The sequence below is a fragment of the Castor canadensis genome, chromosome 4 (assembly GCF_047511655.1).
Source record: "Castor canadensis chromosome 4, mCasCan1.hap1v2, whole genome shotgun sequence".
Lineage (NCBI taxonomy): Eukaryota > Metazoa > Chordata > Mammalia > Rodentia > Castoridae > Castor > Castor canadensis.
In genome coordinates, this window is record NC_133389.1 from 182183338 (window position 1) to 182210123 (window position 26786).

The 26786-nt window shown below is 45.0% G+C and overlaps 1 protein-coding gene across 3 annotated transcripts in view; it reads right to left on the bottom strand.

Annotated features, from left to right (window-relative positions):
- Positions 1-772: 772 nt before the first annotated feature.
- Col6a3 (collagen type VI alpha 3 chain) overlaps positions 773-26786 on the bottom strand; it is an 81657-nt gene continuing 55643 nt past the window's right edge. For 2 of the 3 annotated variants that reach the window (XM_074072068.1, XM_074072067.1), the window contains exons 28-35: positions 25644-25706; positions 24445-24495; positions 24199-24234; positions 23706-23768; positions 22683-22745; positions 21186-21218; positions 21064-21100; positions 20904-20959 (exon numbers count right to left, since the gene is read on the bottom strand). In XM_074072068.1, the coding sequence (XP_073928169.1) occupies positions 20925-20959; positions 21064-21100; positions 21186-21218; positions 22683-22745; positions 23706-23768; positions 24199-24234; positions 24445-24495; positions 25644-25706 (381 nt within the window). In that variant the 3' untranslated portion in view covers positions 20904-20924. Of the gene's footprint in view, positions 1523-2504; positions 2670-10380; positions 10480-11574; positions 11839-13149; positions 13647-15653; positions 15757-17061; positions 17761-18441; positions 18539-20360; positions 20855-20903; positions 20960-21063; positions 21101-21185; positions 21219-22682; positions 22746-23705; positions 23769-24198; positions 24235-24444; positions 24496-25643; positions 25707-26786 lie in introns of those variants that run through there. The other variant, XM_020187569.2, reaches the window with a different exon arrangement.

Genomic DNA, 26786 nt, shown 5'->3' on the forward strand with positions numbered 1-26786 from the left:
CAAATCCCTACCATCATAGACCATGAAGCCATGAGTCTGTCCCAGAATCCCCCCAAATTCCTAACAGAGCCCGCCTCCCACACTGCCCTTTGCTTCTCGCACACTGACATAGACACAAAGCTCAGTTCTTTCCCCAGTTTCTACAAAGATGTGAACAGTCTAAGAGCTTAGAAATTTCCCTACATCAGTGTGATCTTAGAACAGTTCTGCTCATACCTGAGGTGCTGGGTTCCACCCTCGGCAGCTGTCAGGGTGTATTTTGCCCAACAAATTCAGTTTCCTGCCTATGTGGGATTCAGGTACCACCTGAAGATGTATTATTTGGTTTTGGTTTTTGTGTGTTATTTATGAAGATAGGAGAGAAGGTCTTTAAGGGGGGGAAATACACACTCACAGACACTCAAATCCAACTACAATAACTGTATGCTTTTGTCTTGGAGACTCCAGAAAAGGGGTGACGTCCAGAGAAAACACTGCATATTAGCCATGATGAAGTAAGAACAAGACAAATCCCAGGTAAAAAAAACTGGAGAGGCAGGGACAGGCTGAGGCCCTGGAGTCACCCAAAAGTCAGAGAGAACAATGAAAGCCAGCCCTACCAGAAAGGAGCATGCTGTCTATGGAGTGGACTTCCTGGCACACTGTCCACAGAGCTCTCTGTCCCTGAAACCAAAGGGCAGTGCCCACAACCAGAGGCTGTGGTTCAAATTTCACCAGCTTAGGGGTGTTTCTGACAATGAGTGCTACAAGACAGCCAAGAAAGACCAATCAATGACACTTTCAATATACTTTATTAAAAAGTTTCTTTGTATAAATTTCCTAAAGATTTTAAAATTAAACCCCACCCCTGCATTCAAAAAAAAATGACATTTGAGGAATGCCAAAAATATTCTCTATTATGACTTTCTTTCAATCCTTAATTGAGGCGTTGGTCCCAACAGTGCACACAGATCAAGGAGTTTGCTTCATTCTATCTAGACCGTTTCTCAGAAGATTTTGAAGAAGAAAATGAGCTTGAAGCCTAATCCAGGAAACTGGGGGGAAGAAAAAGGTGGACTCTTCTTTCTCCACTAAAGCCATGCTTAACTAAGGGGAAAAATGAATCGAGCATAAGGATACAGAGGAGCTGTGACATTGGGGTTATTCTGTAGACTTTACTTTTGCCCAGTACAGGCATAAGGTGAAACTTCAGAGGGAATTTGGATTTATAGGAATGTTCACATAAACACCAGCAGTGGCTAACTAGTACATCAAGTTCAAAGTATACGATAGAACTGCCTGGAGACAGAGCGTGGGGTCCACAGACTCGTATAGCACCATATTGACAGGTCGCAGGGCAGAAGGCTTCCTCCCGAGGTCGAGTATCAATCAAAGCAGGAAATGGCACAGTGCCAGGGAATCCGCCCCGAGCTTCTACAAAGACAGGTGGAAATGGCTGCCTCCTTCTTCTCCTAGAGGTAAGTGTTGCTGGCCAGCCACGCCTAGGTTCCCATCACATTGACGACTCTGGGTTTGGGGACCACTGAGCATGGAGAGAAGGAAGAGTGGAGTGAGGGATGGAGCAAGAAGACAGGAAAAGGCCATGTTAGATGCTGCATTTACCATGACATGCCCTGTGGCTTCTAGTCCTCCTCCTTTTCTCTCTTTCCCACTCAGTACTGTCATTGGTTCCCTGTGACATTCTTGCCTTCAGGGTTGGGCTGTCTGTGCAACGTGAGTGCGTCCTCATGACCTTTCTGCCAATTCAACCCTCTCTCCTCTGGCACTGACCCCAGGCTCCCGTCAAGTTGCTGCTATTTTATTGCCAATCAAGTCACCCAATATGACAGAGATATTGGGTGACCTCAATGTCAATGTTATTTACAGGAAGCAAAATTACTTAAAGATGTATCTATCTATGGGGATACTGATCTTTAAGTGTTACCTGCAACTGATCACTCTACTATTTTTCTAATAACCATTCTTGGTACGATATTTTATGAGTAACAGGTAAAGAGAGACAAGTAGTTGGCCATGTGTTTCTTCACTGGTAGAAACACAAGCATGGTTTTTGGAAGCAAGATAGTAATTCAAAAAATGAATTTCAGGCTGGGTGCTGGTGACTCACGCCTGTAATCCCAGCTACTCAGGAGGCAGAGATCAGGAGGATCACAGTTTAAAGCCAGCCCCGGGCAAACAGTTCGTGAGATCTTATCTCAAAAAACCCTTCCACACCCCCCCAAAAAATAGGGCTGGTGGAGTGGCTCAAGATGAAGGCCCTGAGTTCAAGCCCCAGTACCCTCCCCACCAAAAACCCCCCCAGAATTTCATAAGTGTGCTTGTAAAATTTAACTTTTTGCTTATTTTAAATGTATTTCATTTCAACATCTTCCTGATCTGAATGTGTAATGTTCTTCTTTTTCAGCTACGTCACGATCATGGTACTTCAAGCATTTTTCAAAGGCAAGTTTTTGACCTGGACCTCTTATTTGCAGTGCCTATGAACATACAGAATGACTGCTTACCAGGAGCACAAACTTTTTCACATTCTTCCTGTGATTTAAATTTGTTCTCATTTCCCCCACAACCTCCAAACCAAAATCTCCCGCAGCTTTTGGTGTCTGGATCATAGTACCAAAACAGATTAAAACTCCTGCATGTTCCTGGATCTTTCGGCAAGTGACATATATCTGCAATATCAAGATGAGAGGAAAAATATTATTACACAGAGCTGGTTACACCCAGCGCTGGGGCTGACAGGCTGACCGCAAAGATGAAGCAGAGAACTCAGAGAAGGGTTACTGGTTGCAAAACTCTCGCAATCAGCCAAGCCTCAGTTTCCTCACTGAGGTATAATATAATAATCACCCACAACTTTGCCAAGGGCAAATAAAATCATGCCTCTGAAAGGGCTTTACAAAGTACACTTGAACTCTTAAGCGTTATTGGATATTGAAAATGAAAAGAACTGGCCTTTCCCTCTCTCTGGTCTCTGCGGCATTTTGCTCTCCAGAACCATGGACCTTTCCACTCCTTAGCAAAATCATACTCAAATTCTACAAGAATATACTCCAAAAGTAAGGCTGCTCAAGCCATGTAGACTGAAATGAGTGGAAATGAGCATTCGTCATGATGCGTGTGCACACACGCGTGTAGCTGAGTGCCTTCCTGACCTACCACGTGAAACTAACGCAAAGATCTGCCACTGAGCTTCAACTCACGCCACAGAAATGTCCCACAGCAAAGCCCTTTGTAAGCCCAAGAAGCATTTGTTCTCCAGTTAAGGAAGTTTATGTTTTAAATGCGCCCTTCTGACGTCGCCCAGCTGCAGAGGCATGCTGAGGTCCCCCCAGTAGGGTAGAGGAAAGTTTATGGTTCATGCAAAGTGAGGCTTCTGTTTACAGAGCTTTCTGGCAAACCCCTGAGTGTGCTGGGAAAGACATACATGGATGTCAACTGCTCTCTGAAAGTTTGAAAAACTAAGCCTTCTTTCAACAAAGCCCCTGGAGCAGATAATGCTGCGTGCTTGTGTGGGAAGTTGTAAGCCTGAATCTTCCAGCTCTGCCCTCACAGGGCTCCTTGGTCTCCAGCTGGGCAGGTCAGGCACCACTGCAGAAGGGGTGGTATGTGCAGGTCTGACTGATACCAGAAGGGAATGGAAACCTTAAGTCTTCAAGTTGATCATCAAAGTCAGGTCAGCCACGACATGTTTACTCAAAGGTATGCAGGACTCCAGCTCAGAGTTGGTCTCAAATGAATCCTGGTTGCTAGGTGGTGGGGGCGAGGGGATCGTCACCAAGCTGGTGAAACACAAAATCATCTACCTGCAGACCCTCTCCAAAGCCCAGGGAGCCTATGGTCCACCAAGAGCCTCAGAAGACCCAAGGAAAGCAGAGTAAAATGGTGACACCTCAAACAGACTCCTTTCTCTGGAAAGCACCAGTAAATAAAGGCAAATGCCTGGCTTTCAAGGAATGTCATGGAGAGAAATTAGGTAGGCAAGACTATTTAGCCACCAAGACACATTCTTTCTCTGCCTGTGGGATCTCCTGCAGATGTGAGGCCCAGGTCAAATGTCTTGTGCTTTTCTTCTTCATTCCCATGCATTATCCAAACAATCCCGGCTTGTTCCAAATTATTTGTTCCACATGCTCCTCAGTCCTGGCCATCTCTGTTCCCACTCGCCAGGCTCTTCTGAAGCAGAAGCAAGAAGTCCATCTGGACCCCAGGACTCTGGGCAGCGCTGTAGCAGGCACTCTGCCCCACTGACCCATCGACCTTCCCAGCTTCCTTTGCTTCTCACCATGGCTCCTGCATTGTCCACCCTTATTCCAGCAGGAATCACTGTGAGACCCTGTCAGGCTTACTGAGGGACCCTAAGAACCTGTTACTACAGATAAATGCAGATGTGCAAAACAAAGAGAAACGTATGAATGAGAGATCCACACTATTCACAGACAAAAACTTGGGACTCTCCATTTTTAAAGCATGGTAAATTTTATGTTCTTATAAAGTCTTATAGTTTTAAACCCCACATCCTGACTGCTGAGACCCCATTAGTCTTGGGGGGGGGAACTCTCCTAGCTATATCTAATCAGCAAAAACTAATTAAAATGTCCAGCAGCACAAAGGGAGATGGCTCCCTGAGTTTAATCTGGACCTTTTCTTAGAACAATAAGGTTTAGACTCAACAGTTGTTCCTGTTTTCTTTCTCAAAGAAGGTGGCCCCTTTGGGGACAATTCTGTGGTGTTTGGCTGTGTAGTCATTAATTTTCTCCTTTTTATTATTGAGAACCTAATACAGCCTAAAAGACATGGAGGGAAAGCCATCCGCAATCTTTCCTGGCTTACTTAAATACAGAATCACAATGAAATAATCTTCATTTTATAAGAGAGAATTATGGGGCTCCTTGGTTCCAACCATCCTCTGTTGGTCACTGGGCTTGAGTAAGCATCCATGTATGAGAAAGAAGACCAAGTTCAGGGAATCCCCTATGTTCACAAAAGCCAAAACAGAACATCCTAAAAGCAATCCTCCCTTAGCAGGGTGCAGGGCACCCTGGAAACACAGGCCATGTTTGTGACAAAGACATGTGTGTGCACACACATGTGACCTCTCAAGGCATGCACGTGCCCACACATAGTCTTCATGGAAAGAAACCAGGAAGGCTGTGCCTCAGATTCCTAGTGGAGGTCATCAGTGGCCAACCCTGTTGCCACAGTGGGGAGTCATGTAGCTCTACATTGCTCCCTATGTCCTGAGTTCCTCAAAGTACTCTTTGAAACAGAAAATATGTCAGCTGGAAAACCTTGCCTTTTTTTGTCGTTTGGGATTTCCAGTGTGCTTTGACGGTTTGCAAGCCTGCAGGTCACAGTGGGGATTTCAGTGCTTCCCTAGCAAAGTGAAGGGGTGGGGGTGTCGAACCCACAATGTAAATGCGTCAGCGTCATGGTCTTAAACTCAGAGGGATTTAATTGCTTCTGTCTGGCGTTGGTGTGTTGATATAAAGTGTTTCCAAAGCTCAAAGGCAGGTACAGGTTTCCTGAATGAGAAAAACGTCCTCATGGCTACGTTTTGGTCATTGGCTGATTCCAAAAGGGCCAGCAAAGCATTGGTATTTTCAGCTGTATTTTTAAATATAGTTGTGACTAAGTTTCGGACCCTTTATTCTCTCAGATCTTGACCAAATACACTTTTATTTTTTAAGATTTCACAATTTAAAAAAATCCAAATACCCTTTGATGCTCGTCATAATCCAATTGGAGCACTTGATCACATTTTCACCAGAGATAAGCACACAGCCTCAAAGTGGGCAGTTTCCCCTAGCCAAGTAGCAAGAACATTTGTGGCTGTTCGTCTCCACTGGAGGGGCTTAGTTCCTAATTATCAACCCACAGTCAGACTTTCTCCATCGCATCACCTTGGGTCAGTCAGTGATCTACTTCCCCAGAGGAACATGACTAACCGAATGCTGGATCACATCAAATCTATCTTAATTTAGTTTCTGTTCTACTAACTAACACCAAACACCACCAATAAACCATAACATGCCACCAATTAGAATTCACATTTTGGTTTCAAAAATCGTTTTACAGTGAGAAAAAAAGTGTGCACCTTAAAATCAATAAAATAAGCAAAATGTTGGTGAATATAAAATGATAGTTTCTTCAGAGCTCTCTGATTGACCCAGTTATGCTTGCTCAGACAAAATGTGCTCCATTCTGGCCGGGCACAATGCCTCACACCTGTATCCTAGTTACTTGAGGGGTGGAGAACAGGAGGATTGAGGCTCACGGTCAGCTCAAGCAAGAAGTTCACAAAGTCCCTTCCCAAACTATGGCCGGTACAGCAGCACATTCTCACCAACCCAGCTATGCAGGAAAGCACAACTAGAAAGGTCACGGTCTGGTCCAGCCAGTGAATAAAGTGAGACCCTATCTCAAAAATAACCAACATTGAAAGGGCTGGCTGAGTGGCTGAAGTGGTACAGCATCTGTCTAGAAATTGCAAGGCCCTCAGTTCTACCCCCCAGTACCTCACACAAAAAATTGATCAGACCTACAGATTGTTGACTTTCAGAATAAGTAATAAAAAATATCAAACGTTTGATTAGTTAATTTTGGCTAAATCCAGCATTCAAACTTTCCTCCAATACATATGGTTAAGTTAATAATTTGGGATTCATTTTGTAAGCACTACAAAAAGTAAGTTTCTGGATTTCGATGTTTTTGCTGTTGCAAACAAACCTCAAGAGTCTTAGCATGCAAAGAAATATGCACAGAAAATGTCTATCCAAGGCTTCTCTAGGGAAAAATGAGAAGGGTTTGGGGAGAGGTGGTGAGAAAACTCTAAAACCAAAATTAACCCAAAGCACTGTCAGACCTAGCAGTGATAAAGCATGTGACCAAATGCCTGGTGCGCTCAGCCACTCCACACTCTCCTGTGATAATGGAAGATTCAGCCAGTGCTGCTCACTGCCACTTACAGGCAACAAAACTGGCTGGATTATTTTTTAAGTGCTGAAGAAAACTAAAGGTAGAGTGTAGCTTGGGAGGAGGGGAAGGATTCATTTTCCTTTTGTTTTAAAAAATACCAGTTTTAACTGTTTCCAGTAAAATCATGTCATATTGCAAAGGCTAGAATCTTGACCAGAAGTAACAATGCTGCAGGTTGGCTGGTGGAATCAGCCTTGCCTCCAGCCAAGGCCACACAGCCGCTCACCCCCTGCCCCAAACAGGGCAGACAGTCCATGGGGAGCAAAGCAGCCCCCATGCTCACTGGCACAGCATGTACTTAGCATGCACAAGGCCCTGAGTTCAATCCCCACCACCACAAAAGAAAAAAAAAAAAAAGGCTATCTCCTTGCCCTGCACTGGAGAGAGAGCCTAGGACTCAGGCCACCACACTTCCTGAATCCAAAATGGGAAACTATGATAAAGTGTAAGTCCTTAAGACAGAATATTTTATTCATGGAGGTAAAAAAAGCAAGGATCGGTAGCTAACATTTAATACAAAGAAAGGGATACATCTCTGCAAGTCTAAACTGTGTTTCTAACTAACTTGCTACAGAAAAGAATAAAATATCCATACAGAAAAAATAAATATAAAATAAAATATATAAACATGCAAAGTAAAAAATACGTGTCTATGTACAAAAGATTATTTTAAAACCTAATTTTGTCTGAGTTGTCGAGGAAATATATCTTTGGAGAAATAAGGGCCGTTACAGTCATTGCTATTTGGATAATTGCTATCTGGATGCAAAACTTGTTACTTTGTTTTTACATAATCACATAAAGAGTGGTTTAACACGAGTGATTATACAGCGATTGCCATTGCTTTTTCTATCTCTAAAAATGTAAATATCACTAAAATATTTTATTCCCTGAAAAAAATATCTAAGTTAACAAGGGGGAGGGGGAGGGGAGGGAAGAGGCTGGGGACTCCTAAGAGGAAAGATAAGAATTCATTTCTTGTTCTGCTTATCCCCTTTTTGTCCTCCATTTTGAACTTCCAACATTTTGAAGTAAAATACCTAGCTCATGTAATTCATAATGCATTCTCACGAATGGCTGGCGGATGTCCAGACAAAGAATTCTAGGCACCTTCTCCAGGCTTGCCTCGTGGCCTGTGGCTGTGTGGATCAATGGTCAGTTGTACAGGACCTTGCCCTGAAGCAAAGCACGGGATTAATGTCTGCACTCTGTCCTGAATCACTGGTAGGAAATTCACACATATGCACGTGCACACATGTACACACACAGAGAAGAAACATGCACACCCCCTGTCTCAGCACTGTGTACCACCAGAGTGAAGGAGACAATTTTAGATTCAACTATGTCAGGCTACCTGTAGCCTTAATAGAAGCACAAACCCCAGATTTTTAAAATCTTTTCTCTTTATCACATGGAGCGAGGAGATCTATGTATTAAAGGTTTGGATTAGCGGAGCCTGTGGTACCTGCCTGAAATCCCAGCTATTTGGGAAGTGGAGGCAGGAGGAGCTAGAATTCAAGGTCAGGCTGGGCAGTTAAGGAGACCCTATCTCAAAACCAAAATACAAAGAACAGGGCTGGAATACAGCTTCCGTACCACAAAAAAAAGTCTGGGTCAAAACCACTTCCCTAATTCTGAAACTTGCAACTCTAAAAAACTAGCCCCAAAGAGATAGAGGTGCAGAGTTAGGAAACACTCCAAACTATCCGATTGGAGTTAAACATAGATGAAATGAGATGCAGACGCTACAAAAATGGTCAGATAGAGAAATAAGCATTATTCTAAAACTTACAGTGGGAAAGAGCGAAATGAGGACTATGTGTGTGACCGCTCAAAAGCTAGTGCTGACCAGATTTGTGTTTAAAGATTAGGTTGTTTACTTTAGTTAAACACTGTTTATATATTCTCATCCTTCTGGACCACACATAAGAGAACCAGAAAATCCCTGAATCTTGCAGTCTGGTGCTTTCTCCAAGTTATCATCTGTCAGTGGAGCAAGAATTGGCTAAAAACTCTGTTCCCCACACTTGCGAGGGACAGAGTTAGAGTGGGGAATGGTGCACACAGATTTCAGTGCTTTAAAGTGAGCACCAGGTCTGTGCCGACCCTGGTCTTGGAGGAAAATCTAGTGTGTTCTCTTTGGCTTCCCTTTGAGGTCAAACCCAGTGCTTGGTGAGCCTCGTCAGGGCCCAGCATGCTCTGGGGCATTGGGAGCTGCAGGGCACGCCCAGCCCCTTCCAGGCAGGCGACAAAGTCCCATCTGCAGGCCTTCAATGCAGGACTCAGAAGTAAAAGGGTTGAGACTCAAGTTTTCTTCCCCCACACCCTACCACATGGACACAAGGGAAGTCCATAAGCAGAAGAGGGCCTTCTAACAATCTAAAAGAACCAAGAGGCCTCTACTCTTCCACTAGCCCCAAGGAGACAGAGGTGCAGAGTTAAGAAACACTCCAAACTATCCAATTGGATTTAAACATAGATGAAATGAGATGCAGACTCTACAAAAATGGTCAGATAGAGAAATAAACATTATTCTAAAACTTACAGTGGGGAAGAGCGAAATGAGGACTATGTGTGTGACCGCTCAAAAGCTAGTGCTAAAGCTTCTGCAATGCATATTAGCATGTGCCCTTTGTTTACATATTAAAGGCCATGGCTGTTCTTAAATCTAGCTCAGTACAAAAGCAGCTGCAAATGGCTCTTATAATTATTTACAGAAATAAGCACTGTGATGAGAGATGCTTTCTCCTACCTCACTGGGGCTGATACACCAAAAAATAGCAGATTGTGCCCACACTCAGCAGAAACTGTTTGCTTTGGGGTCTATAAGAGAGATATCTAAATTGCCATGGGATTTTGATATTTTGTGAGTGTTCGCGTGTACATGTGTGTGCACGTGTGTGTGAGTATGTATGTGTTGGGATTGAACTCAGGTCCTTGGGAACGTTGCTGAACTACACCCTTAGACATACTCCCAGCTTGGAAGTTTGATTTGTGCAATGTGGGTCCCAGTGGGTTCCTGTCTGGGTTGTCTTGTGTTCTCTTGTTAGATTAACCCCTAAGCAGATGAAACCCTATTCTTGCAGCACCACAGACCACAAATCAACCCTACTGTTAGTGTGAGGCTCAGGGGAAGTGACTAATTGATGCACAATCCTGCCTACAGCCTTGGAAGCAACTCTCATCCGACTTTCTCTGAGAGGCAGGGTGCATCTCCATTTGCAACTGGAAACATACAGAATGAGACCAAAGAGGACCACTAAGAGTCCGACTTTGGAACTTGCCCCTTAGAAGTCATTAAGTGTGGTCCCAGGCAGATGAGCTAGGATAAAGACCTCAAAACATTTGCAGTTCTTAGAATGCTTTCCTGTTGTCATTGACGGACCTGATGTTTTCACAACTCACCTGTTTTAGTAAGAGATAACGGTTCCATGTCCACCACTAGATTAATGCCTGAACTAGACACTGACCGTGATGACTGTGCAGGAGGAGGCTGAGTTTTCTCTGTAAAAGAAAAATTCAAGCAGCTAGTAAGTAAATTAGAAACCAAAGGGCTGAGGAGTCCTTGCTTTCATGATTACCATTTCTCTAAGGGTGGCCCAGCCAATGCAAAACGCAAGAAGTCTCTGACACAATGGGATATGTGTCACATTCCTCTACTGACAGGCAAATGAGGGAATCGCAAACTCCTGAGCAAATCCTCGTCTCCACGTAATCCCTTCTGTTGCTACCCCAGAGAATGATGTCTTAGGGTTGAAGAGGTCTTTGGGCAAGCACAGCAATTGGTCTACCCCAAGGCTGCTGAGCGAATTCCTTCCCTGAGGCACAATTTCTCCATGTGAATCACACTGACCTAAAGAGCACAGGCATCTCCTTCTCTTTAGAGCAGATGGGTCAAGAAGAACTCAGACAGAAGAGAGGAAAGGGGCCATGAGTAATTAAGAAAGGCTAGAAAATCCTGGCACAGAAGCGGGTACCTGTAGTCCCGGTTACTCAGGAGTTTGAAGCAGGGCATACAAACTAAGCCTTTAAAACATAGTGAGTTCCCATCCCCACCCCCCAAGAAAAGGAAAACAGGCAGCCTGAAAAGGTATGTGAGGGCAGGCAGCAGAGCACAGGACTTGGGAGACCCAGGAAGGAGGCACTGGTGGCCTCTCTACCATAGCTACAGATACCCTGCAGCCCCAGGCATCAAGCCTTCTCAGACTACTCCACTACTCTCTAAGGAGCCCAGTGACTGGATTGGGTGGGGCGTCCATTTACTGGACACAGAAACAGAGGCAGGGCAGTGGCCACAGAGAGCTTCCACCAGGATTGAGGCCCTCTTTCCTCGCTGCTACCTTCGGTGGACTGTTCTCAAGCCCAGGAGATCTGGTTTCCTCCACCCAGTAGCCAAGGCCCAAGAGTGGGAGCACATTTCACGTGGGACCCCATCTTCCACTCTGCTGTTTTGTAAAGTTAGAGTGCAGCCTAAGATTTTTTTTCATTTCATTTTGGATTTTGTTGTTCTTGTTACTATGTTAGGGTTTCTTTTATGTCCATTCGATATTCTGTGCAGAAAGCAGAGCTGACCGTTCTTGAATCAACCAAGTTACTTACTTGTACTAAAACTTCCTTGGTAGATGGCTTTGACCTGAGACCGCAGGTAGCAGACAGCTGCCACGTGATATGTGTGCCCAGCCAGCAGGCCCCCAATGACACGGTCAGTGATTGTGAGGTTCTGCCTCAGAACCAAGGACTGGTCATGGGCTGAGGTGACAGTGAGGTCATAAAAATAAGAACTAGGGGGCTCGGGTCTGTCCCAGTGGAGTTTGGCGCTGTTCTCTGTGACTTCAGACACTTGGATGTCTCGATACGCTTTAACTGAAAGAAAAATCAAAGCAGAGTGTCAAGATAAACAATAAAATCTTCCTCCCCCATAGTACTCAGGTGAGAGAGGAGAACTGAAAGGGGTGTGCACATAGACAGCTGAACTGAAATTTGGGTGACATAAAGTACTATCTTGTTCAATCTCCCAAGAAATATCAATCTGGACATCTGTCAGCATGCATGACATGTGACAATCACAGTAATGACAAGTCTCTTATTCATCAGCAAGGTGCACAACCACCTTTTTGGTTTTTGTTGTTTGGAGTTATCTTTTGCTATTAGGGAGATACCCTGAAAATGCAAGTCCAGTGCACTGTGCTAATAGGAAGTTAAATGTTCAGTACAAAATGAGCCTGTGATTGAAAATGCGTGAAGTCATGAAATTTTAGGACATGACATGAATTCTTTCAGAGGGATTTCTGCTTTCTCTACTCATGAAGTGCAATTTCCATCCTTAGATGAGCAACATATTCCACCTTCATCTTCCTTTATGGCTCGTGACATTACATAGTATCTTCTAGCACCTTCTTTGAGGAAAAGGGAAAAGTGAAATAACACACTCTAGGTTTTATTAACACCTCACCACAATTCTCATGTCCTGTCAAGTTGGGAACATGTTTTACTTATGGTCAGAACAAGCATGCAGGCTAGCCTTTGGGCTGGGGTCTGACTTCTGTTTTCTGGGCCTCCTTTCTGTGACCATATGCCTCGTGGAAAGAACAGAGTTTATGGTTGCCAAGGGCCCCATCCAGATATTTCCAAGTCAAGGCAGGACTGGCTCCAAAAAAAAAACAGAAACATCTGACATCTGGCTTGCAGCCCAAGAAGCAAGGGCAGGCTTTTCCTTGTCTAACTCCATCTGTAGAGTCTAAACCCTCTCCCACTTAGAACCTCATCCCTTTCACTTGGGCAACAGGATTTCCAGGCAAAGTGGCTATACCACAATGACATCCCAGGGAGAATGGGAGCTCCCACTCCATGTGGAGGCAGGGCTGGGGCAGCCTGGAAGCACAGGAAGGAGATACTGAAAGCTGGAGGCTCCTCAGCTGCACATTGCATGGACCTCACCAGCCTCAAGAAGGTCCTAAGAGGAAGAAGACTGCTTTCTCATATAGGAAAAAACAAAAGCAATGCTTTGACCATCCTGTGCTTGGACTAGTACCTTTTAAATACATCATCCAGATGTACAAATCTTAGACCAGAGACCATATTCCAACTTCTTTATAAGAAGGCTTCGAGAGCCTTGCCCTCAGAGCAGAAAATGAGGGTGTAACAAGGTGGCAGCCCTCATCAGGACTTTCTTACCTACAGACTTAGCAGTGTCTGACTTGGTGGCAGCGGCTGGTTTGGCCTGTGGCCTGGGAGCCTCTGGCTTGGTGGCAGCTGGCTTTGCAGCAGTGGCAGGTGGTCTCACTACTGCTGGCTTGGCCCCTGCAGGCTTTGCTGCTGCAGGCTTTGCCACCACTGCAGGTCTGACTGTGGCTGTGTTTGTGGCCACAGGCTTGGCAGCCATGGGCTTTTCAACAGCTGACTTTGCAGGGGCTGGATTTGCAGGGACTGGCTTTTCAGCAGCTGACTTTGCAGGGGCTGGATTTGCAGGGACTGGCTTTTCAGCAGCTGACTTTGCAGGGGCTGGATTTGCAGGAGCTGGCTTTTCAGCAGCTGATTTTGCAGGGGCTGAATTTGCAGAGGCTGGCTTTGCAGGCGCTGGCCTTGCAGGTGGCAGATTTACAATCATTGTTGGTTTTGTTGTGGTCACTGGTTTGGATGTAGGACTTGAAGTAACATTGTTTGGAAAGTTTCTGTTAAAAAAAATTAAACATTACCTCTCCCCATACTTTTTTGTACACTATCTGAATAGACATACACCATGAGCTATGTGTAATTTGCCATTGTGGCAAAATGCATGCTCTAGGTTTTATAGATTATGTGTATATGGTACATGATGCATTAAATTTCTTATTTTTAGAATCTATGCTACTAAGATGTTGTATAGCATATAAAAATAGAACCCTTCAGAATGAAGTTTACATTGCACTACAAATACAGCTGATATCTTAGTTTCAATTTAAAAGGAAATTAAAAGAGAAAAGAATAAGTAATAGTTAATAGTGTTTTAATTATTACAATTAACACACTGAAACATACACTAAAATTAAATAGACTCAGTAATAGCTATTTTCACTATAAGAAAATATTCAGTCAGCAAAATGCCACATTGTGCTGTAAAGTCGTAAAGTTAAAATATAATGTTTTGGTCCTACATCATATTGTTGGAAATGTATGTATTTTCATTTGTGTTAACTTTTGTGAGGGGTAAACAATTTCTCAATCTATTATAGCAACACCATCAGACAACAGGGATGCACACTTTGTTCTTGCTTTTAGATGAAAATTCAATCATTTTATAGACACATCACACTACATACCAAATGTTAAGTTACTTCGGTCATTCTGTTTTCCTAAACATGTGAAGGGAATAATCCAGAGAAATAATGAGGTCAATTAAAGACTAGAAAAATAGAGCCCATACCCCAGACCAAGCAAGACCACCAACATAATGCCTGGGGAAGGGTCTTGCCTGCCTTGGTAATGATTTTTGACTTTCTAGCCTGAGATCTGGAGCTAGTCCTTGTCAAAAAGAAAGAGATGAAACACTCGAGGTGCCATAGAAGATTTGCAGTAGGAGGAGGTGGGCTCTCTTACCCCACCCTGAAGTTTAGAGTGAACTAGGGACTTATTTTCCAAGGATCATTTGAATCTCATCTCATCTGGCATCTACAAAGACCAGAACCTCCAACAAAGCATGACATGCTGTGGCATTCTCTTGAGGGACACAAATTACTGGTATTCTAAATGCTCAGTTCCTTCAGCCACAACCCCCTGCCTAGCCCTCTGTCATATGGCCACCATTGATGGAGCAGGGCATGAGCCACTGAGCAAGTGCCAGGCAGCAGCATCACCCTGGGTACCACAGTCCTGCTCATCTCTTAGCTCTGTCATTCCTCTTCCTGGTAGGACACACACAATATCTTCTATTGTACTACCATCAAGTTAGTGCAGAATTGATCATTTTAAGAAGATACAGAGCCCAGTTTTATGTATCCAGTCCTCCTTTATGAAATCCTTTCACACTAGATGTGGTAGATTGTTTGCACATCTGGCCTCAACTTTCTGTCTGTGCCCACGCCCATGTATGATATGGCAGGTCATACCCTCAGACCCAGTCCTTCATCCTTAAATCTAGCTGACCTTTAGACATGCTTTGATAAATGGAATGTGTCAGAAGGTAGCAGTGTGCCAGGTCTGGCTTATGTATGTCTCAAGAGATCTTGTACACTTCTGCCTTTTCTCACGGAAACCTGCTTGCAACCTTGTGAACAAGCCCAGGTTTTGTCCCCTGGAGAATGAGAGACCACATGGAGCAGAGATGAACTAACCCAGCTGAGATCACCCTGCACCATCCAGGGCACAGCTGACAAACTCATGACCACAAGCATAGAAGGGAGCCCAGTGGAGACCAGAAGAACCACCCAGCTGAGCCCAGCCAGAAATTTCTAACCCACAAAATTACAAATCAAATAAATTATCCATTAAGTTTTGGGTAGTTTGTTATAGAGCAAAAGCTAATAGACCTAACAGATTCTTTAAGAATCTTAAGTTCTTAAGAATTCTTTAAGAATGACCCACGTTACCTTCATGTTTTCTATATTTCAATGTCTTCATCCACAAACTTAGGGGTTGGTTGGAGGACCTCTGCATTTCCTCTAGCACTACGATTTTTTTAAAGAACAATTATAATCACTTACACTTGTTTGTCACCAAACTTCACACCATTCCTTGATGGTTGGTCTCCCTGGAACCAATCACACTGCTTCCTAATGTCTGGAGACAAGTAAAAAGCATTCTCACCTAGAGAAAAGAGGAAGAAACAACATTTGAACCACATGTGAATTACATAGAAATTGGAATTAGTCTACTAAAGAGTTAAGTGGATCACATAATATTTATTTAGTCAATAAATAAAATTTGAATTTATTAATTCTTCCATATAAGCTAAGTCCAGTGATTCCAAACACTAAAAATGATGGTATTTGGTCCATAAAACATCTTAAGACAATATGTTCTATTTGGTAGTATTTTGGTCATTAGGTTAAAGATAATATTTACTCAATGTGAGGGGGAAGACAGAAAAATTCAAGTGGAGATTTAACAACTTCCAAACTCTGAACATCAAATTATAATCCAGTGACATTTAGTGGATTCTCAATGCTTTGCTGAACAAAACTTTGGTTTTAATCTTCTGAAGACAGGAACATTGGTTTCTGAGAGAACCTGAGCATTACTTTTGCTTCACATTTTTTTCCCTAAATCTTTCAGAAGACAGGCTTCACAAATGTGAATACTATATTCATGGACCTCAACTTTCCCTTGAGTAGTAAATATTCAGCGTGGCCATGCTTGCTTATGCTTTATACGTTTCCCTTATTTGTTCGATATGTGGCCTGTGCTGACTCACTGTGCCAGACCCTGGGGAATATAACTGATGCTGCATGTCTCCAGGAAACACACAGTATACCACGACCACAGACCCACAAACAGAAGACCAACATGTCACAAGATAGATGCCTGGGTCCAGTGTCCAGATTGACCATGAGCAGGTCTTAGGAGAGGGAGCATCTACAGTGAGGAAGAACATGGAGAGAGATTTTGAAGACAAACATGGCTTTGCTGCTAAGGCAGAGGGAGAGGACATTCTAGGAAGAAGAGATCCATTGGCAAAGACCCAGAAGAACCACGCATGGGGTTGGAGGCTAAGCCCAGATTGATGAGACCCCTTCTGGAATCTTTTCTCAACATCCACACCAGGATACACTTCTTCATGACACACCAGCATATTACTCATAGTAAGTGTGTGCTTAACCCATTTGACTACCCCGGTATAAAATCTTGGGAATACCAACACTGCATTGGGGCCCAAATACAGTGGAATAAATGAGTGAGTGAGGACAAAGATTGTTGTCTGTGTGTCCCCTGCTTACTCTGGTTCCTAAAAAGCCTTTCTGGCATATGGCTGGTGTCAATATGTATTTGTTGAATGAATGGACAAGTTCATGGTGGCCCACTGGTATCTTTCCCATGACTTGCTTCTCCAAGGATTTGGGCCAGCACAGAGCACAGCCAAGCAAGTCACGTGATCTGTGACATGGTACTTACTGCTGACAAAGGATGGCAACAGCCTCCCAAAGCGCATCAAAGGCTCCTCATTGAGCTCGGTTGACTTATCCACTAGTTTGAAGAAGACGTCATTGGGCTCACTGGCGAAGCCATACACCTCCTTGACGTTCACTTTCCGGCCAATGCCCAGAACCACGAAGAAGTAGCCCTTGCATTTGGCCTGCAGGATGGCTCTCTGTGCCTCCTCCAGCTGCTGCTTCTGCATCTCACCTGTGATCATCAGCACCACAATTTTCAGATCGCGTGGGTTGGGTGTACTTTCAAAGACGTTCTCTATGGTGTAGTCAATAGCTCTGCCCAAGGCCCTGGTTCCCTGCAGCTGTGTCATTCCTCTACTGAGGAAGTTAAGCAGCTTCTCCTTGGAGCCATAGTCCATCAGGGAGAATTCCACCTTCCCAGGCGGCACGCTGGCATTGCCTGCAGACTCGTAGGGTGTGTGCTGCACAACAGCCACTCTGGCAAAGTGCTGGGAAGCCTTGGGGTCTGGGCTCAGGTCCAGCTGCCTGACCAGGTAGCTGATATACTTCTTCATCTCGTTGAACTGGAACAGAGTGGTGGACTCTGAGCTGTCCAAGATGAAAGCCAGGTCAATGTCTGCATCGCTGCCTGCTGCTCTCCTGTCCCTGAAGGAAGGTCTCCAGCTGCCGAATCCACAGGATGGGTCAATGTTGCAAATGTCTAGAAAGAAACACCATTTTTTATTCTGTGACCCTGAGCTGCCTGTCCTGCTGGGAGACAGAGTGACTGAAACTGTCACATGAGATAGACACCTAGCTCGGTGTGATGACACAGGCCTGTAATCCCAACACTGGGGAGGCCAAGGTAGGAGGATCCAGAATTTAAGGCCAGCATGGGCTACATGTTGTTACCCTGCCTTTAAACAACAAAGGAAAAGAAGCTTACTTATGCCTCACTGCCTTAACTGTGGCCAGATTTCATTACTAACTGAAAGGAGTAAACTAAAATCTTTGTAGTATGCTCTACAACACTGATACTTAAAAATCAAGATGGGAAAAAACATTACTCTCCTTCTTTGCCACTCTGAAGAAGTATGTTCTGAGAAGTCACTCAATCCAAACATTTGAATTCTAGATTGTAAGGTCAGAACTTGAACAGAGCCTTTCTCCCTTGTTATCTGTAAAATTAATTAGTCCCCTTAAGAAGAAAAACTCTGTTTGGGGGAACCCACTTTAACTGTGGAAGCTACTTACACAGCTTTTACACTGGTGACGAAATTTTTACATGAGTCTTACTTTACTGCGAGCTCTTTACACATAACTTCACTCAAATGTCCCTCTGCAGATGTTGGGTTTTGCAGCTGCAGGTGCACAGATTTCCCCTGAGATAAAAGAACCTTACCCAGGCAAACGTGGCAAGTGAGGACATTCTTCAGAAAGTCTGTGAGGTCCCCCCTGGCCGGCAGGACGAGTGCATGCCCCACTGCTGTGTTGTTGATCTGGTTTAAACAAAAGGAGTGCTTGGTACAGGAGTGTACAAGGTAAGAAACCACTCAAAACATAGCTGAGTAGTAAGTCAGTCACACCAGTGAGGTCAACTTCCCCACGGCTCAGGTTCTTCTCAATATATTTTGGAATGGGGGGCACAGAGCCCAAGAAGGAACCATGGTTTTGTTCTAATGTGATGCACTGAAGTTTAAACACCACTCCTCCATGTTCTTCTGAACCTAAAGCAAAATTTTTTAATCTTTCTGGGTTCCATTTCCTCTGCTATAAAGTGGGAATAGCGACACCTTCCTGATAGGGTTGTTTGGAGGATTGAATTAGGTATCTAAGTAAAGCACCTGGAGTTCCCTGTAGCAAATAGTAGGGATGAAAATATGTTGGGCTCAAACTCAGGGCCTTCTGTATGCATGGCATGTGCTCTACTGCTGAGCTACGCCTCCAACCCTTCATGATGGCTATTTTTAGCAAGCATGGCAGCTAACAAATATGAGTTCCATTCCTTCCCTGTCCTCTTGGGTTCAGATAATGACAAAGCAAGTGAGGAAATCACTCCCAAGAGATGTGAAGTATCCCACCTATCACAGTGGCCTGTGTGCACTCAGTTATTATCCACTCAATTGAATAACTAACTCAAATGAATGAGTGAATAATGAGTAAATGAATGCTTTTTATCTTGCAGGAAACATGCTGTTAAGAACCACCATGCCCTGGTCACAAAGGTCCCCTCAACAGCCCAAATCTAGTACTGGTCTCCCAAGTCCTGTGTTTTGCACTCCAACCGGCCTGCCATCTGGCAGCATAAACACTGAGGGATGGCAGCAATGACCCAACTGTCACTTGCTGACACCAGCAGTGATAAAACCATAAAATGCCCAGTTAAGAAGGAAAGACATTAGAGACCATCTTGCCCAGCCTGGCCTTTGAGGAGAGAAAGGTAAGACAGAGAGGTAGAGCGCCATGTCTATGCAACTTTAGATGGATAGGGGACAAGAATAAGGATCAAAGACTCCTGACCCTGGTCTGGAGTTCCTTTGCATCTGTTGTCCTTGTATCTTGAAGAGTACCACCGGAAGTTCCCTAAATAAACATCAACTGATCAAAATTTACTTGTAAGCAAGTTATGTAAGCAGCTGAGAAGGGGCACAGGCCTCTCCATAGGTGGCCTGGAGCCTGGCTAACAAAAGGTTAGCACAGTGACGCACACTGGGAGTGCCAGGGTCACTGACGTGTAGGGAACCTCACTGAGAGGCTGTAGTAGACCTCAAGGACCAGCACTGACAAATTCCCCTCCAGGGCTGGTTGAGGCAGAGCAGGGTGGGCTGTTTGCCTAGGGCTTCTTCTCACTTGAGCCCATCACTGATTTGGGATCTTCCTCCCCACAGGTAGGGACTCATGCTGCAACCTTACTGACCTGTTGCAGGCACTAAGTGCCTGGATGGGGTCATGGGAAACAGAGAAAGATATCTAGGGAGAAACAAGACTGTTCCAACCTTCCAGACCCTCATGAAGAAACCACCCATTGGGAGACAGAGAATTCACCAGTACTAACTCCTTGGCTTGGGGGATGGGGACAGAGCCTGGCTGCCTGGCCTGTGCTGTCAGCACGTGTGGGGCCTGAAGAGAGCAAGTTACAAACATCTGGATGTTGACCCAGTGCCAGAGTCATAAGTGTATGGAAAACTCACAAGAGGTCTACCTTGCTATAAGCTTTTAGAGTTAGGGGACCCAAATCCACCATGGAAAGTGCCATGTGCCTGGCAACCTTCTCAGGGACAAGAAGTGGGGAGAGACCACCAAAGCACCCAGACTCCAGACCTGCAAGGCATTGATGAGCTGTCGGTCCTCCTGGCTGGTAAGGAACAAGGGTGTGATTCCTGCATCAGAGAGTTTGAGCACCGCCTCGCGCAGCTGCGGGGACTCTCTTGTGGGCTTGTTGCTGAAGAAAATGGCCACTTTCCTCATCAGGAACCCGTTCCTCACACGCTTGAACGTGTTTCTGGCCACAAATGACATGGCTGTCTCCAGACTCTGTTGCTTGGATGTCAGAGACACCTGGAGGTTCTGAATGCTGTCCAAGAGGGCGGACTTCTTCCTGGAGTCAGCAAAACGGATCTCGGTGGTCACCTCATTGTTATAGGTGACCACAGCTACTCGGGCCCCCCTCGGGCAGTTGCTTTCAGCAATGGTCAGATCACCCACGATCTGCAGCAGCACATCTCTCATCCGGCTAAAGATGTCTTGGGTGACCCCCTCTGAGGTGTCCAAGGCAAAGGCAAGCTCTGTCGGGAAGACAGGGCACTCCAGGGGCCCTGTGGAAAGTAGGTATTGTAAAGACAAGCTTTACTCACTGGCAAGGGTCTTGCTTTCCTCAGAAGAAAGTCAAGCCACCGAAATCCACTCACCATAGCAGCAAGCTGTAAGGAAACACAGAGAAGAAAAGGGTGAGAGGCAGGCCTACTGTGTGAGGGCTGCAAGAGTGAAGCTGATGGGCTATGGACACACAAAATTATGTACTCACGGCATTTATCCTTGATGCTCTGGATCAGCGCACATTGCTTAAAAAGAAAACAGAAGAGTACGTAAGGAGAGCAGCTAACACGCAGACAAGACAATGGTTCACACTGGGCATGGGCTACTTACATCAATGGAGTCGCCTCGGTTGCCCTTGTGACCCTGTAAAAGCAAACAGAAAGGCTGAGAGATGGAGGATGTGGTGGACAGGGGTGGTGGAGGAGAGGGTAGAAGGACGGGTGGGCATGATCAGAGCGTGATATATAATGTATGGCGATGTCAATGAAACCCATTGATTCGTATAGTTCATTTGTGTTAAAATTTGTAACAATAAAAATAAATAGAAAAAAACAAAAGAAGTGCCTTTGGTCACAGAAACATGACAGGAAGACAAGGTGGATGTTGGATAACCTTGGTCGTTTATGGCCTCTCCCTCTAAACTTGACTCCAGCTCTTGCAGAGCAAAAGAGAGAAGACTTTGACAGTAAAGTGTTTCCCCAGAATGTCACCTGGCTTTGAAGTAGCTCCACACCCAGACAGCCTGGAGGCTCCTTTGCTCAGCCATGTAGATCACATACTTGAACTTGAATCTGGACATTGCTTCTTCCTAAGAAGAGCTTCTGGCTCTTGTGTGTGCTTCATCTATCCTGTACCCCAGAAGCCAAGGTAAGGAACCACTGAGCTGTCTTCACCCCCTCCATGGAGAAATCACCTGATCTCCACTGGGTTGTCCCATCTGGATCTGGGGACAGACTTTTGACTACTCTTAGCGTCTGTCCCAATGTCTTGTCAGCCCAATGGTCAAGCAGTCATCTCACGGGCCAGTTAGCCATCTTGCCCTCTGGCAGTTTCTCCTACTTGGCCTTCTGCAGTAACTGACCTAGCATACCTCTTAAGTGCTTTACTCACTGAAAGTGAGAGGGTCAGACCCACCAGACTCAGTCCTCTTCTCCCTGGTCCCTCAACCTTTCCTTCTAGAAGTGAGAAACTGACTCCTGAATCGTGTCCATTCTTCTTTAAACCTCATCCACTGCAATATAGGGACTAAGTCAGATAAGGAACAAAGATATCAGTTCTAAAGAGTCCTCCTGGATTCTGGTGGGAACAGGACAAGTAATTTTAAACCATGTATCGGTAGCCACCTTGGGGATTTCACAGACCAAAAGAAGTATTCCCCAAACCTGGACCTGAGATATTTATACATTTTCACAAGACACAAGCAAAGGGTATTGAAATTTATTCCACTTTCCTCTGTACAAATCTATATCAGGAAATCATAAGTTAAATTATAATATTCCCTAGGCTACAGAATAGCACATGAAACACTTTTTGTTGTTCGTTTTACAGTGCTTGGGATCAAGCCCAGGGCTTGAGCTACCTCCCACTGTTTTCATGAAATACTTTTTCAAAGTTTCTTGTTACTCCAAAACTCTAAGTTCTTTTTCTCCATTATGGCATCAAAAGGAATAAAAGTGAACAACAACCAAAAAACAAAACAAAACAAAAAAGCAGCAAACCTTCTGTGTGAGGAAAGAAGAGGCAGAGACGTCTTCAGGGATCAAGTATAAAAGCCTCCAGCCTCCTTCCCTACCCCAGGGGTTTGCATGGAACTGGGTGGGTACTTACAGATGGCCCTGGGTAGCCAGGGTCTCCCTTCTGTCCTACTATCCCCGGAGGTCCTGAATTTCCCTAGAGAGGGCAGAACAAGCATTTTTTGGTTATGGTAGAAGATGCAGTTGGAAGGGATGACAAAGGTGACCTACCCTAATGTTCCCCCATCCCTCACTTTAAGGGAGCTCAATTGTCTCCAAAATTCAAGTGCACAGACAATGACCTTAGTAAAACTACTGTGAGTCGCTACAATTGTGCTAAAGTAAGACCCATGCTTGTCTCTGAACCATTAATAAGATTATCTCTGAATGCCAGAGAGAACTGGAAAGTGACAATGAATTGAATTAGACAATTGTTCACTGTAATGAGTCCGATGTTTCAAAATTCTACCTTCAGCAGTACTGCTCTAGCTCGACCGTCTTCACTGATCAAATTAGCAGGATAGTTGTAATTATTAGCTGTATTTCAAGCTAAAAACAACCGTTAGCAACATTTACCTATATCTGGACCACAATTTGCAATTCGAGACTCAGTACACTCAGGAGAATGAGTGAACATCCATTGGAAATGGGGGTCCAGAACCAAAAGCAGTTAAAGAGCAGTCTCATTGGCCAGGGGTTGCTGAGCTCCCGGCCGCAGCCTGGCTCAAGCCCTCAGAAGCATCCCGTGCACCCATTAAACCCTGCTGCCTCACAGTCTGGGAGGCCAATGGGACTGTGCACGCTGTTGACATCATCCAGACGAGACTTAAGCCTCTCTTGCACCACGCTGGGGGTGACTATGGGCTATTGAGGTGTGCTGGAGGAAGAGGCTCACAGGAGGTCCCCACAGTGGGTATTGCTGAAGGAGGACAGTGCAGCTCACAGCCTGGCAGGATTGTGAGCACATTGGTCTGAGGCTCAGGGTTTCCCTTTTCCACCCTCAGCTATCCCTGGCCAGGTCAAGCAGGAAGAATGATGGTTTTCAAAGGCCCCAGCAGTCTGCCACACTGCCACGTGCTTCTCATTCCCACCAGTAACAAGGAGCAGGTGGACTCACCCTTCGGCCTCTGACACCTTTTGGTCCTGGTGCACCATCTGTCCCAGGCTCACCAGGGGTACCCTGGGAAAAGAGCCAAGAAGCAGCACATCAAGTTCTAGACCAGAAGGCCCAGCTGGACCCAGTGGGGCATCTGGACCACACTTTCCAGGGTAGTGGAAGAGTTAACTGAATTACTTCTCCAGAGGGTCCAGTGTGTTTGTGGCATTTGCAGACATCCTGGATTTATTTAATCACTAAAGATAAGTTCATGTAAATTATGGCATTTTTCAGCTTACAGGTTCTGTGGATCACAGTCCTGCTCCGTTTTCACCCCCAAGAACCAGTGCACTCTCACCTCAATCGACAGGTCTTAGAGAAGGTGTGGTCTCTCCCAGGGCAGCCCCGTTAGTGACAGGCTGGCTTGAGACCAAAGCCAAGATATTCCAATACAGTTTGTGTACACACCAGGCTTCTCCAAACATGGAGTACTCCATCACCCAGGGATATTTACCTTTGGTCCTGGGTACCCAGGGAATCCTCTTTCTCCCTGTGAAAGATAAATGAATGACTCAGGGTTGGGTCCCAACTTAAGTCTATCTAAAAAAAAAAGTTATCTTGCAAGAAAAAGGTCTGAAGACTTACCAAAACACAAATATCACTAACATACAAAAATATAAAGAAATTATTCTGTAAAAATACAAGCGGGCAGGATCTCCTAGCAACAGGGGCTCTTTATGAAGCCTGGGCAGGTACTTACTTTTTTGCCTCTGCGTCCTTCACCTCCAACTCCATCTCGCCCATCATCTCCCTAAGAGTGGGAAAGAGACCATCACTGCAGGTGGCTGTGCTGGGCACCCACACCCATCAGGTCACTCTGCTACTGCCCTGAGCAGAGAGTCCATAAGTTCCTGAAATGTTTCTGGACTGAGGTACAAAAGCAAGTATACTTCCTGCCATATCCCATCCTTCAGGTGCTTAAGCTAGGCCATGTCTGTAGGATGATCTAGCAGCATGGTGCTGGTAGACAAAATGCAAAGAACTGCAAATGCTCTAATATGATAAAGAAATGTAAAATGCAAATGTGACGTAGATACCGACAGACGTGGCATCAGAAGCTCATCGAACCAGGGAATGTCAGAGATGGAACAAGATTCCCTCCTGTGTCCTTGAGTCTGCAAGGTTACTTCAAAACAGGGACATTGATCTCGACCCCTCAGGCCCCCTGAGTCTCCTGTGTGCAGGTCTCTCTTCCCTGTCCATAGGCCCAGGCCCCTTCCTTCCAGGCATCCCTCTCCAACACCTGTGCACCCTGCACGCTCGGATCCATTCCGAATGGACACTGTTTATTATTCCAAAAGAATCAGAGAATTTATATGAAATACATATCTAAGCTTTGGGTGTAACAGCCTGATGAACTGGGTCTATCAGTACAGCTTTCAGACATAGTGATTCATTTTAGAAAAATTCCATATGAATACGGATCTCTTTTTCCTACACAGAAATGTGTGTCAAAAAGTATTATTAGTGAGTAATTGGAGAATTCTAATAACATTTCAAACATAAGCTGTTGAGGGAATAATCTCTATTCCTAGGAACCCCATTCGAAAGAAATTGTCGGTATCTGCATGGAGACCTTACGAAGTCCCGTTCCACTTTAACCCAAGGACATTTACTTTCTGCAGAAAAGCGTCATCGAGCCACATGTGCAGGACCTAAAAGGAAGGTGCTTCCAGCTCCAGGAAAATATACTCACTCATCAGGAAAAAAATGTCCTTACCCACTCTCCTGCCCCACCAGTGGAATAAAACTTATGTCAAAAGTCATTGTCTGTTTAAAACAGCAGGTTTCACTATTTTCAATGGTATCCCCACTAATACAAGAAGCAACACTCAACACCCCTTGAGAGCACACATCAGGCTTCCTGCACCCTCCAGCAGGGTCACTGGGTGGCCTTACCGTCTCCCCACGGGGCCCGCGGTTCCCGATGCCTCCCTTTGGCCCTGGCTCTCCAGGCTCACCCTATACAGAGGGAAAAAAGAAAAGGTGCTGTTTGCTGAAGCTGGCCTACAGGGAGCCCAGGCCGGCTGCTTTAGTGGTACCTCTGTGGTGACCAGGGGGACTTGCTGGCCACATAGGTTTGAATGAAATTATTTTTTATTGCAGTAATCCAGGCACAGAAAGACAGCTACTACATGTTCTCACTAACATGTGGAAGCTAAAAACTGGAGGAGCTCGTAGCAGAGAGAAGAACACAGTCACTAGAAGCTCAGAAAGCAGGGCATGGAGAAAGGTTGCATAATGGGTGCCAACACACAGTAAGGAAGGAGGAAAAGTTACAGTGCATCATAGCACAGTACAAGAAACACAGTTTATAACAGCTTATTACGTATCTCAAAATAACTAGAAGAGAGGCGGTCAAAGGTTCCCAACACAAAGAAAGGCTAACTGTCCTGATTTGCTCTTGACTTGGTACTTCGATGTACCAAATAACACACTGTACCAATTATAAATATATACAGTTATTATATTTCAATTTTTAAAAGAACAAATGTGTGTTTTAACTGCAACATTTATGTGTGGACTCCTGTGCTTGTTTCTTCTGTAGCATAGGGGACAGGCTAATGAGGATGAAAGACAGAGAAAGAGAGCAGGTGGCAGGAAAGAGACCCAGGTCATTCAGCAGTGATCCAGCACCAGGAGACACAGAGCCCACCCAGCTCTTTGACTGGGAAAAAGTCATTTTTTTCAGACTGGTGATAGTTGTCATTTTCCTCCAGGCTGTAAATTTTAGCAGGGTCTCAGCTTTTGTGTCCCAAGTTTGCTGTATCCCCAGTGGTGGGATCTGGACCTCCTGGGTGGTCTCCTGGGTCACAGAGCTGCCACGTGTGAACTGCCCATTCTGTGTAACACCGTGACTGTACAGAGCTCTGCCTGGCTGCTCTGGGGCTCTGAGGTCACTGTTCTGTTGGCACATGCCAAGGCAACGATAGATCAGACAATCAACCAGAGGTTGGAGGAAGTTGAGAAAGAGAAGCCAGTCTACTAAGCCAGTGGCAAGGACAGTGACCCCACTGATGGAATGCTACAGCAAAAGGATAG